Here is a 13,206-nt window from a genome sequence, read left to right as displayed (position 1 = left end):
GCTTATCGTGTCCTTTGAGCTGTCTTGAACTTTACCTTCTGCTGATTTAAATATAAAAGTGCTGAGCATTTCAGAAAGGCATGGCAGTGACGTTATAGACCTTGACGTGTTGAAATCTACTATCCGTGGTAGAAATAGCAATGTGTCTGTGTTGAGCCTCTTCACCCATGCACTTCCTTGACCTCTTGACTAAATACAGGAACTCTTTTCTCTCTCTAAGGATCAAAACAGGATATGGAAATGATTCATTTTAAGGACTCAAACCCTTTAGAGGATTAATTTCATTTTGGAGTTTTTACCTTTGTATTCCAGCCTGCCGTTTTACTCCCATTACCTCTATGGGTGGTATTGACACTTGAGCATGTGTGACAGTTTCTCAGAAAGATAAATGTCAGACGATCTGGCGAAGGGAGGTCAAGACTCTGCATGGAAAAAAAAAAAAAGGGTGGGCACAAACCGGTAGGCCGGGTGCCCAAGGACATTCCCATTTCTGCTATAGATCACAGATTTCAACACGTCAAGGTCTGCTCTGTCACTGGCTCGTGTGAAGTTCAAAACAGTGCAAATGACATGGTAAACTTTCTGGAGGAGCTATTGCAGAAAGTAAACCCTCAACTAAAAAAAAGGGAAAAGCAGAAGTGTTCTGTTTTTGGAAATAGCTTTTGCTGTACAACAAGTTAGTTTGGGCAATGTCAATAAAATTGGAATATGACGCTGATATCTGTCATCTTATAAATGGTGGCTTTCTTTGGCCAGAATGTGTGTTCCATAGACGGTCAACATAAGTGCTTTCATAATTGTACCAGAAGCGCTGGCTCTCTTTTCCTGTCACACACAGAAACACTCTGTGTCTCTTTGTCTCCTGGGTACATGCTGTCCAACTACGATCTGTAATTAAAACTATCCAAATCAATGACAATAATGGCTTTGAGATTGCTTGTAACAGCTATAGTGTCCACCTTCAGTTAAATTGCTAAATCAATCGGCTCACCGGTGACAGCTCGAACCGCCGTGTTGGAGTGGACGATGGCGACATTAACCCACCACTAATTGTGAGACCCTATGCCAAGTGTTTGTAGCCATAAATAACTATTGCTTTCTGAAAGTGACAGGTAAATGTAACATTTTATTACTGGAGCTGAAAAGTTAAGTAAATTATTGGAAAGCCGAACTTGAAACTGAATCGGCAACTATTTAAATATTGAAGCAAAAGGCCAAACATTTTCATGGTTTTAGGTTCTCAAAAATCAAAACAAATTTCTGTGATTCTTGGACTTTATTTTAGCATTCAGATATTTAGGACAGTTGTTTGGGCAAAATAAGTCATTCAAATGATGTTACCCTGTGCTGTGGAGAATTGTAATGGGTATTTCTCACTGTGTGCCAATGTAGATAAAATGTTTCTTAAAAAAAAAATTCTGATTATTTGAATGAAAAATAATCAGTTGAAGCCCCGGTATAACCTGCATAAATTACAAGAGATAAGCACTATTATATGGATCATTTATTCTGGAATAGCAGAGCTGTCAACTGCCATGACACAGAGAAGCATCAATTCAACTCACTGCATGTTATCGGGTGAGCACACACACTTCCCTTTTTGAGTTTACGGACATATTGGCACGCTAATAGGAGATTGGCCAAGAGATGAGGATGGGCAGGAAACATTTCTTCGAGTATTATAAATGTTTGGGAATGTGCTTTGCTGCAGCTTTAGCTGTGGTGGGGAAATAAAACCCACAACTAAGACATTCTTGATTCACTAATTAGTCGCTGAAGAAAAGGCAGTGGTGGAAGGATGATGACACATGCCATAACTGTGCATCAATGTCATGTCATAGTTTCCATCAAAATTGTTGGCTTCAGGGCAACGATGGAAAAGCTGCATTTGCCATATTCTAAATCAAATCCAGAAGTTGTGCAGCAGCAAATGGAAGACAAAAACACAATGCATTATGCAACAGGGCCCAGCCATAACTGCAGCTGGTCATAATGAGAGCTCAGCTTCACACGGCAGGTCTTCAGACAGCAGACTGCCAACAAGAAATAAAGTAGTGGCGGCAGTTTTATACAAAAAGGTGGAAACAGACTCAAACCTGCCAGAGGCCACAATTATGAAACAGTATGCAACAGAACTCAAACCGCCATAACAGTGCCTCAAAGCTTTGTCTCATTATTTCCTGGAAAATCATCTATCGATTAGCCATCTGCTGGCAGACATGATGGAAACAATCAAAATCAATCAATCAATAGGCCAATAGCGTCAGGGCAGCTTTTCCATGAACAGACATTGATGAGCCTTTGCTAAAGGTTGATGGAATCACAACAGATTGAAACTCTGCAAATAAAGATTTTTCTTCATTTTCAATTAGTTTGTTTATTTTTGTATTGATCTATAAGGTGTAAAAACGGTGAAATCACAATTTTCAAGAGGCAAAGATAGTGTATTGAAAAATGTGCTTGGTCCCATAAACAGTCCACAAATCCAAAGACACTCAAACTCAGAGCTGCATTTCCATCTGAGAAGCCAGATTAAAAAGGGGGTGTGTCTCAATTTACTTTTATTCTCTGCCCATCAACTAATCAGTTATTAAACAAGTTGTTTGAGGACTTTTAGGGGCAACATGAATGCACAGTCCATGATGGGACAGAGTTAAGGCCAACGTCACAAACTGTATAGATTGAGTTCATTTATGAGACTATTTCACGTTATATGAAATTCTAAAATAGATCCTACACTTTGCTGGAGACTCCATCTTGGCCTCGGTGTATAATGAGCTCTAAATCTGCACAGAGCCTTGGTGCTGGTTGTGGTCAAATCTTGGGATCAATGTCTGGAGCCAGACGCATCACATTTCAGGTGAAGCTAATCTTGTTATAGCAAGGATGATGATAAGTGATTAGCTCTCATACGGGTAAGTAGTAAGAGTAGTTGTATATTTAGTAGGGATGCTCCGATCGCCAATTTCGGGGCCGATCGCCGGAATCAGTATCGGCCGATAACGATCCGATCGAGCGGGCGAGGCCTAAATGGAAGATTTAAACATCACTTTAAATCTTCCATTTAAAGTGATGTTTAAACTCAGTTAATGGGGCTCATTCACTGGCGCTTCCACAAACAACAATCAACTTAATTATTACATTCAAATGATGTACATTATTCAAGTTTACATTCACTTTGGAGAATAACACGGGAGAAATGAGCGGAAGCGCTCTCTTTTGCTCTCTCCCTCTCCCCCCCTCTCCTGACAGCCTGTCAGTATCTCATGCAGCTCACTGATCCAGTAATGAGTGACCCGACAGTGAAGAATAAATATATTTATAATGACTAGTTTAGCTTGTTCCAGAGGTAGATAAAATAGCTAAGTGTGTTAGGTCTAACTCTTGTGTGTTTCGTTCCGCTTACCGGTCCGGCGGGCGGAGCTGCAGGGTTTCTGCTTCACACACACGTTGCATTCCGCTATTGTACTGTCTTTTTCGGACACCTAAAAATAATGCCAGACCGGTGAAGCCATTTTGGCGAGCTTGTTTTGCCGCACACAGAGAAAAATGTCATGTATTTTACGTCATGCGATCGGCTCTCGCGATCGGCATGTTTAGAGAGCACCGATCGATCGGTAGAGAGTGAGTATCGGCCGATCTCGATCGGTGACCGATCGATCGGAGCATCCCTAATATTTAGTGTTTAGCAGGTCTTTTTGTATCGTTAGAGATGTTACGAGAGTGGGTAGGAGAAAGCAGGGTGGTATAAACCAGTAGTGTGCCAATTTTACAGAAATTAGCAAAAAGTGAGAAGACAGATTTCCTTATCAGTGTCCTAGATTTTCCTTATAGCATAATATAAAAAAGGCAATCAAAGCACATGGCAAAGCAACCCTGATAACCTGAGTGGAGATAGGAAATGTAAATTCAAATGTTCAACTAATACTCTGTACTGCATTAAAGCTAATAAATATACCCACGATTCCACACCACCCTGTGCTTGACTCTAGTTAGGAATCATGGCTCAGCTGAAAACGGAAATATTAACCTCAACGAAGCGGTCTGCATTTAGAAAGTAAAACATTTCCATGGCTTGCTCTCAAGTCTTCGGGCTGCCATGGCAACAATGTTGGTCTCAGAGTGACTCATCTTTTCAGTGTCTATCACACAACAGGAGCTATAAGCACTTGAACCTCTCCACTGCAGGAGAGAAGACACATCTTTGCCATTTACAATCTTTTTAGGCCCTGAGAGCGGCTTTACCTACAGCTGCTCTTTACCATCATTACTTTGTGTTCAAGTATTTAAAGCACTATGACTACTGCTCAATAAAAGACAGTAACATTTTTCAGGAGGGGGCAATTTGTGGTGATATGAATACTTAAATTACATCTTTCTAACAAATTAACACCTTCACATATGGTGTTAATGGTAAGTATGAACAGCTATGCCTATTGCCTATGCATGCAGTCCATTTATAACCACAGACTTATGCATTGTATATGACTCATAAATCATACACTGTGTGCTACTAGGCAACGGATGGCGAAAGGTTAATGAGTTTAGTTTGAACAATTGGGACTGGACCTGCAAACAACCTTAAGGTTAGGCACAAATGTGGGCTGGCAGAAATAGGAATTTACAGTGAAAAATACACTACCTTAATCGTGGACTATGTCATGAAAGTGCTTGGAAAAACTGCCATATCACATTTCGTTCCAGGGCCGACCTTATCATAGTTCTAGGATAATAACTGCACTTATATCAGATTTTTGGCAACAAGGCGTGAAGGCTATCTTCACAAAGTACGTATGAGTAAGCACTTTTGCTGTGCTCCCTGAGGCAGGAGATGTACATAGAGTGCATGACTCGAGACAAGGTCTGCACTGATCAGGGAAACTGAACTCAATTCTAAAGTGTCTCGGTCATCATTCACAACAGTGTCCAAATGCACAAGACTCCAAGATTTGGCTGCAACACATTTTCATTCAACAGAGCTCCACACACTTAAAGTACACGCGATGCAACATAACAGTGAGCCGTTTGTTTTTACTCAGTGTCAGTTATACCTGCAAATATTTTGATTGCTATCTAAAATGTAAGCCGAGAGTAGTGCTGTGTACCTGGACTCACATTCAGGTTCAGGTCCGGACTCAAGTCCAGAGGTTCAGGTTCAGGTCCGGACTTATAAGTCCGGACCTGAACCCATGGCTTGTGTCAAGTTGTGTGAGTAACTAAAGTGAACTTATTGTGAGCTAATTATCAATTGAAAATAAACTCATAATCAACTCAAATTCAAACTCGTCAGGTTTATTGTGCTCCCTTCCAACTTGTGTCTACATTTCACTACAAATGTAAAAAAAACACTTTTTGCCACTTAGTCTACAAATGACTTATGACAGCAACTACAGTGAACTACTACAAAGTTCAAACATTTATTTCATTTACCAAACTAAAGTAACCAAACAGTCCCTGAGCTGACTGAGCCTAAATCTCTAAAGCTTTGCTGAAAGGTAGAGTGTAGAGTAGACTATACGCATTACACTGTTACACACCTACTATACAGTACACTGTAGTGACTGTACAGTCAGAGTGTGTACTGTCTGTACACCATGTCTTTTCTACAACTCTACATGTGATGTGTACATACTACATACATAGTGATGTACATACATACTGTTAGAAATTAAAATCAATGTTGATATGGTGTAATTTGAATTAAATACACTATTTAATTTAAATCAGTTTTATTCTGAAAAAAACGGAAGTTCACACTATTAACTTAATACTTTTATTCTGAAAATTCTTCACTTCCGGTTAGCATTAGCAGCATGTGGCGAAATGCTACGTTTTCAAAGCGTGAATCGAAGGTGAAATGACATGTGATGTTGTACACTGAGCACACTGGGATTAGCACTCATTTATTGACGCTGAATAACGTTTATCAGGGAATGTTTAAATAACCACACCAGAATGATGTCATTTAGTAACAGAAAAAGGCAGGAATTGCATTGGACCCGCCCCCCGACGACGCCGGCCAATAGGAGAAGACCTCAGATGACACCAGGAAGAACAAGCCAAGAATTGATATCTTCTACCTGCTGACCTGGGCTGACGGGAGATGAGGAGCGCCTCCTTTTGCAATTTCATTTGTACACCACTGCATCTTTTGTGTAATTAAATGCTGTTAACTTTTATAAGCTTCCCTTGACTCTTTTCAGTCTCTCCTGCCTTCAGGGAGGTTTTAGATGGTTTAGAACAAAAAGGAGAATATACGTAAGTGCTAGTTTTTTTGCGAGTCCAAGTACCGGTTCCCGACGTTCCGGTTTTAACCGGACTTGAACCGAAACTTTTTACAAGTCCAGTACCGGTTCGGCGTACCGGTACGCAGCACTAGCCGAGAGTATGCTGGTTTACTTTGGCTGCGATAGAAGGTTATTGGCACACCTTAGGTAATATTTTTAAGCGCTTCACAATCTTTTGTTAGATAAAGGCCTTGTAAGTTGTAACATTTGCTTATTATTGTACTTCCATCCTATTATATTTCCCTTTGCTGTGATTTGCAATGTTTATAACTAATCCACTGACACAAAAGTCCCTCAACCTGTACAGTTTTACTTTTAGTGAGCGAGAAGTCATCTGGTGATGCCAGCTCAACATTTCTATCATGTGGGCTTCGAACACCGGCCAAAAGCCCCTTCGCAGAAAACACTTTCCTCCTCTGTGACTAATAACACTTTGAAAAGACATGAAAAGGGTGGTTGTATTAAGCTTTTAAACGCCCTTTGAAAAGACATGGAATTAATCAAAAACTAAAACAACAGTCTAATACTCAAACTATTAATTTAAAAATGCAAATGTTAGTTAAAGGTGGGAGAATAAACTGCACCATGTTAAAAAGGAAAACGTCCAAATGAAAGGAAACTATAAAAACAGATTTGATTTCCCTGTATGCATCCTACTAGATAGAAAATTAGGCGTTGGACATTTTCTACAATGCTTTAAAATCATACAACAGCAGTCATTATTGATCCCAACTTTTTGATGCGATGTTGCATCATGTTATAAAGTTAAAACTACTTGACCAGGCAAGTCTTTCGCACTTCCACTCTGCTCGTTCCTCCAGTATCAGATCCACTCGTAGGAAGCTGTTGAGGCATGTCTGTATACGTTTAACAAATTGCTAATACAAAAAATTCTATGACGCACCAGCCGTTAAAAGCACAAGTGTGGATTCCTCAAGTGTTTTAGGTTTTCTTTTGTGGACCATAATAGGATTAAATATCGTCTAGTGCAGTGGTTCCCAACCTTTTTTCCCAACCTATTTTTTCAAAATACCAAACGGATCACCCATTGTAGCCATGCCTCATACTTCTGAAACCCCTCTTTTGAAGCCCTGTTAGAGAAACGCGGATCTTGGGTCCTTAGCTTGAACAAAAGAAAAGAAGGGGAGTTGGAGCTAATGCCTGATCAGAATTCTACCGGAGATAAAGGTACATTCGGTTGTGATAAAACGCCATCCTGTTTAAACAACGCCAAGGATTATTTCTGAAATAGTATGGAGCTCAAATGCTTTTTCTCTTGCAGGTTTATCACAAGGTGAGTTCCTTTTTTTTTATCTCCTGCTTTTTAAAAACACATGTCCTCTGCAGTACAGGTTAGCTCCGAGTGTTAGCGAGGCTTGCTAATCTAAACAAAGACGAGATTACGTCCAAAACACGCCAGGCATTGTTTCTGATGGCAACTTTCTGTGGGTCCGCCGACGTCACAGCGGATGGATATCTATATCCGCTCGTTGTACACCCGTTTTTAAAACGGGTTTATTTATATAGCACCTTTCAGCACCAGGCAATTCAAGGTGCTTTACAAAAATGAAAGACATTCTGACAAAGGCATCTAAAAACAGTAAAAGATAATAAAAGAAACATTAAAAGAAAAACAAAAAACATTTAAAATCAGTCATTAAATAGAAAAGCTAATAAAATAAACATTAAAAGATAAAAGTTACAGTGCAGTCTAAGATATGAATAGTTCAATCATTACGGTTCTTGATTTATAATTTATTCACAGAACCTCCCTTTGGAAATCTGAACATTTCCGTCCCGATTGTTAATTTAGACTGATTGTTTTCACCATGTTATGCTCGCATGACATCCACAATCGGACCCTCAGAGAAAAGAGAGAGGGTTTTAATTTCTGACGCTGCGTGAGTTCCCCGACGCACCGGGGACACATATTTATGTATAAAAGACATCACAAAGTGCATTTTGCATGATAGGTCCCCTTTAATATTACCATTCCTCTTTATTATGCTAGCCAAAAACAAAAGCAAGATGCTTGCTGCGCTACAGTGAAATAACTTGTAAGATCATGTTAAAATACACTGATCACATAGTTGTGAATGGAACTTGTTAATCAGGATAAGCTCAAGACAGATGAACCAGGCTGAACGAAGACAACAGACAGGGATCTAGTCCAGTGAATAGTGACATTTATCGTATAACAGTTTTCAAATACAAACCAGACATAAATAAACAGAGGTGTTTTTAGCAGCACACTATTTGGGAAGAGTGGGTCCAACTTTGTAGTGGATTCATTACAGGTGTGTGAATCAGCCAGTTCTTGCCAAAGCAGTTTTTAAACACAAATATAAATTCTGCCAAATACCAAAATCATGTTAATAAATCCTAATGACAATGAATCATTGTGTCTATGCTAGGGCTGTACCCGAATATTAGTTCGTTGGAGTACTATTCGAGTTTCAATTTTGTTATTCGGATATTCATTTTGTTTGTTTTTTCCCCGTTTTTTTTCTCAAATTGAATTTATTGAAATCTCCAATATCAACGTAAGAGCTTGTTCGGGGGGTGCTAACACTTAACCATAAACGTTAAAGTTTACTTTCCCTTTCTATATATGTAGATATTACTTTTCTCCGTTAATGTCTGTCATGTTGTTTCCAAAGCAACAACAACTTCCTGTCAACAGCGCTACCTCTCCTTCAAAATAAAAGCATGTCCATAAATAGGAAGCCAAGCCAAATTACACTTAAGACACAACTGCAACGAAAGTAACAAACACAATGCGATATCCTTTTCAATTTCAAAGAACACAAATTGGATTAATAACTATAAAACAACAATACTGTAGAATAACAAAATGAATGCTGTGAATACATCAAAATACACGTGTTGAAGCGGTTCGCTGCTGATTACTACGCCCCCCTCCCCCCCTGAATATTACTACCGAATATCCGGAGCCCGAAAAATGGTAGTTGGGACAGCCCTAGTCTATGCTCAAATAGAGTGCATGTGGAGAGTTTGAAACTGCATTGAGTTCACCATTCAAGTATAAAATACACAACACTACACTGGAGAAACAAACATGCATTAAAAACTGCAAGGGTTACAAGTGTATCAATGTTTACTCAACTGTTAAATGTACACAAATATCTAAATGTTTGTGTCATTCTAAGTTAGGAAAACATCAGGGAAGCTACAAAATGCAATAGTAGTAAGTAGGAACCTCATTAAATAAACTAGCAGTATTTCACTCGACAGGCAAGGAGCAGAGTCGTTCTGGCAATACGACAAACCTGTCCAGACCCCCCCCCCCACATGCATGCATATCTGCACTTACAACAAACTACTGCATCAACTGACAACAGACTCTCCAAAGTTTCATACTGGTTACCCATATCATCCCACACAGTGTCATATTTCCCGTAAGGCATTTTGCAACCCTGTTTAATACACTCAGTATTATAAGCGCTTGTTAGACAGCCATACATTCATAGTAGGATGATATGAACACACATATGTATTTTGGGTACAGGTGAGCCCAGTGACAGACAAACTGGAAAAACGATGTTAATTTCAACAGGTAGGTCACTTTTTTTCAGTTGCAGCATTGCGATACCCTTTACCAGGTACCCTTCAGTATTGTGCAGTACTAGTTTTATCTACCTCTGGAACAAGCTAAACTAGTTATAAATATATTTATTCTTCACTGTCAGGTCACTCATTACTGGATCAGTGAGCTGCATGAGATACTGACAGGCTGTGTGAGGAGAGAGAGGGGGAGAGATGAAAAGAGAGCGCTTCCGCTAATTTCTCCCGTGTTATTATCCAAAGTTAATGTAAACTTGAATAATGTACTTCATTTGAATGTAATAATTATGTTGGTTGTTGTTTGTGGAAGCGCCAAAGAATGAGCCCCATTAACTGAGTTTTAAACATCACTTTAAATGGAAGATCCCCATAGGCCACGCCCACTCGATCGGCCGATACTGATTCTGCCGATCGGGTCCAAAATTGGCGATCGGAGCATCCCTAATTCTAGCCATGCCTCATATCCCTCTATTTAACTTCCTGTTTCAAAAGTGCTGATTTTGGGTATAAAGCTTTTAAAGAAAAATTGATTAAAAAAGAGGGGCGGAGCTTATGCCTGCTCATGCGGGAGATTCTACCAGCAGATACTGCCATGACGAAACACCATATCATGGATTATCAAGGATTATTTCTGAAACAGTATGGAGCTCAAAGCCTTTCTCTCTTGCCGGTTATACCACAAGGTGAGTTCCTTTTTATATCCAGCTTCTTGACACACATGCTCTGACAGGTTAGCTCTGAGTGTTAGCAATGCTAATGTAAACACCGACCATATTACGTCCAAAACAGTCGGGCATTGTTTCTGATAGTGCTGTGGGTCTGCATTGCCGATATGACGTCATATCGGACGCAAATCTGGATCAGCTCCGTTGTAGCCCCGTTTTTAGAGATTTGGGTACGGAGGAAAAGAGAGAGGGTTTTATTTTCTGACGCTGCGTGAGTTCCCTGACACACCGGGGACACATATTTATGTATAAAAGACATCAAAAAGTGACTTTTGCATGATAGGTCTCCTTTAAGTATCAGGCGTGGGTCATGTGGCTTGTGACCTAAAGGCAACCGGTTCAAATTCTTAGACTTGCAGGGCTACATTTGAATGAGTTGGGATGGCTGTATGCTTCTGTATTGAAACCTTCCAGAAACCCTGCTTTGCAAGGTTATAATCCAGCATGTTTGCACTGGAATTAGCTTTGTAACATAACAAATAATTATCTGAAAGTCATATAGAATTGTACTGAACCTTACTTTAACAGTTGTCTCAACTATCAACACTACCAGCAACAACCTACAAGAGGAAAACACAGGCAAATCTTTGTGGCCAGTCTTGTGTTTTACACAATGTTTCTCATTCAGCCAAAGGTGACCAAATTTAGGAAAATGTATTTTGGAAAATCTATATTTTGATTCTAAGAAAAATATAACTCAATCCCCACCCACATCATACACCTCATGGTGTGTATAGATCCAACAGTTTGTTGTGTAATGGTCTCATTGTTGAATATGTTCTGAGATTGTTCTGTATGTGATGAACTGTTGCAGACAGTCTTCCTTTTTAATTGTTTGTATAGTACTGTATTGTTCTTTTAAACACTCCTTCCTGCCCATTAACTGCAGATGTAAATTAGGTTGTGTTGTGCATGGACCCCTGGTAAATAAAATAAACCTAACTCAACTTCCTTGCCTGAAACTCAAGTCACTTTTTTGTGGCCTCCACAACACCTTGATGCAAAACCATGTATCACTCTTAACCTTTTCTTCAACAACAATCTCTGGATGGGCCTCTTGCATGTCAGCCCAGCTGCCAGTGAGAAAACGATGTGTCTCTCTGACACGAGAGTCAACAGTGAGTCGAAGAAAGAAAACATAACGATGACAAAATATAGTAAAAGGTTTTGGGTAGTGCCCTGTAGCCAAAACGTGTAGCTAATAACCTACAATGTTTGGAGATGTCCCCAAAAGTGGGACCACTGTGTTCCCCTGTCCACAGATGTGCATACTGCTGTGTGTAAACGGTGTGAAATATTTGCACAAAATGCACGCCTTTATATTAGGTTTGCTGCCATTCTGGTTTTGGGCTGCATGGTGATAGTAAGTGCTGCAGATCTAGCACTACACAGAGCAAACAGCCTACTTTAATCTGGGCCCCCTTCATCCTCTTACCGTACCTTTGAGCTGCGGCAGCGGGGAGAGCTCCACCGGGGCGCTCTGTGTGCGGTACTGGGAAGAGCCTTGGGATTTTCTCTGTTTCTGGGCCTTCCTCATGGACTTTCTCGTAAACCCGTCCACTTTCTCGGATGCGGAGATAGCCGACATTTTGATGCACAAACTGACGAAGACTTCAGGCAAGCGATTGTATTCCTAGGTCAAACGAAAGCGTTGTCTTCTGCTCGCACCCAAAAATATGGAGCCAAATGCACGATTTGAAGCTCGTCTCCTGTCTGGTGTTATTCTGTATGATCCAACATGGTCGCTCGGTATTAGGATTAGACTGAGTCCAAAGACTGCATCATTCGGGTAACTCGTTCTCTGAAACACGGGGACAATCTTCAAAACACGAAGCAAAAAGCCAAACTCATGACATAGCCTGCAGTATAACCTGGAGTTACAAACCGAAGAAAAATTATCGCTCAGCTTTCAAAATGTCTGGTGTTTTTTTTTTTTTACTGCTTCGTCATGTTTGCAAAAAATATACCTGTTGCAAAACGCATTACAGCCATTCTGGTAAAAAAAGTTGGCTGAATTAGTCGTTAAATCCCGACTGTAGCAAACTACTGTACTGCTAGCCTGCTTGCTAACGTACCTAGCTAGCTTGCTAAAAGATTAGCCGACGTTAATGTACGCCACTACGACAACAGTTTGCACCGCTGTCGAGAAAGAAAAGTTACAAAAGGATAGTTGCCCCGTTAAATTCATGTAGTTCCTCGTTAAAACGCCAAGTCCAGGTCTTCAAGCCGTGTTTTTAAATCCTAGTGAGACTTCCGCTGAGAGTGTTTTCAGAACAACTATCCGCGATCGATGAAGTTGAATTTCGCTCGACGACTGAGTCCCTTAAAAGTTAGCCGTGTCCACATGCAGTTGACTTTGTCTTAACTACATTCCCCGTGAAATCATGAGCTATAGTTTCGTTTTCACGGTCTCTAAAAACACAGAGTAATCTCAAATAGACGAAATAACTGAACGTCGTGCTGAGCAGGCAGCCATAAACACTCCCAGTGTAGTCGTTGTCTGTCTGACTTCACTGTTCGCTGAGCTGAGCAGCCTGACAGGTGTACGTCACAGAATGGCGTCTCCGACGGCCAATCACAAGCAGAGGATTAAAAAAACGGTAAACTTT

The 13,206-nt window shown here is 40.2% G+C and overlaps 1 protein-coding gene across 1 annotated transcript in view; it reads right to left on the bottom strand.

Annotated features, from left to right (window-relative positions):
* Positions 1-13,117, bottom strand: part of ppp2r5a (protein phosphatase 2, regulatory subunit B', alpha isoform) — a 57,280-nt gene extending 44,163 nt beyond the window's left edge. The window contains exon 1 of the mRNA XM_034075413.1: positions 12,038-13,117. Within this exon, the coding sequence (XP_033931304.1) occupies positions 12,038-12,185 (148 nt within the window). The 5' untranslated portion in view covers positions 12,186-13,117. The remainder of the gene's footprint in view (positions 1-12,037) is intronic.
* Between the last annotated feature and the right edge of the window lie 89 nt (positions 13,118-13,206).

The sequence above is a fragment of the Pseudochaenichthys georgianus genome, chromosome 24 (genome assembly GCF_902827115.2).
Source record: "Pseudochaenichthys georgianus chromosome 24, fPseGeo1.2, whole genome shotgun sequence".
In the NCBI taxonomy this organism is placed as follows: domain Eukaryota; kingdom Metazoa; phylum Chordata; class Actinopteri; order Perciformes; family Channichthyidae; genus Pseudochaenichthys; species Pseudochaenichthys georgianus.
This window is presented reverse-complemented; position numbering and strand designations above follow the sequence as displayed.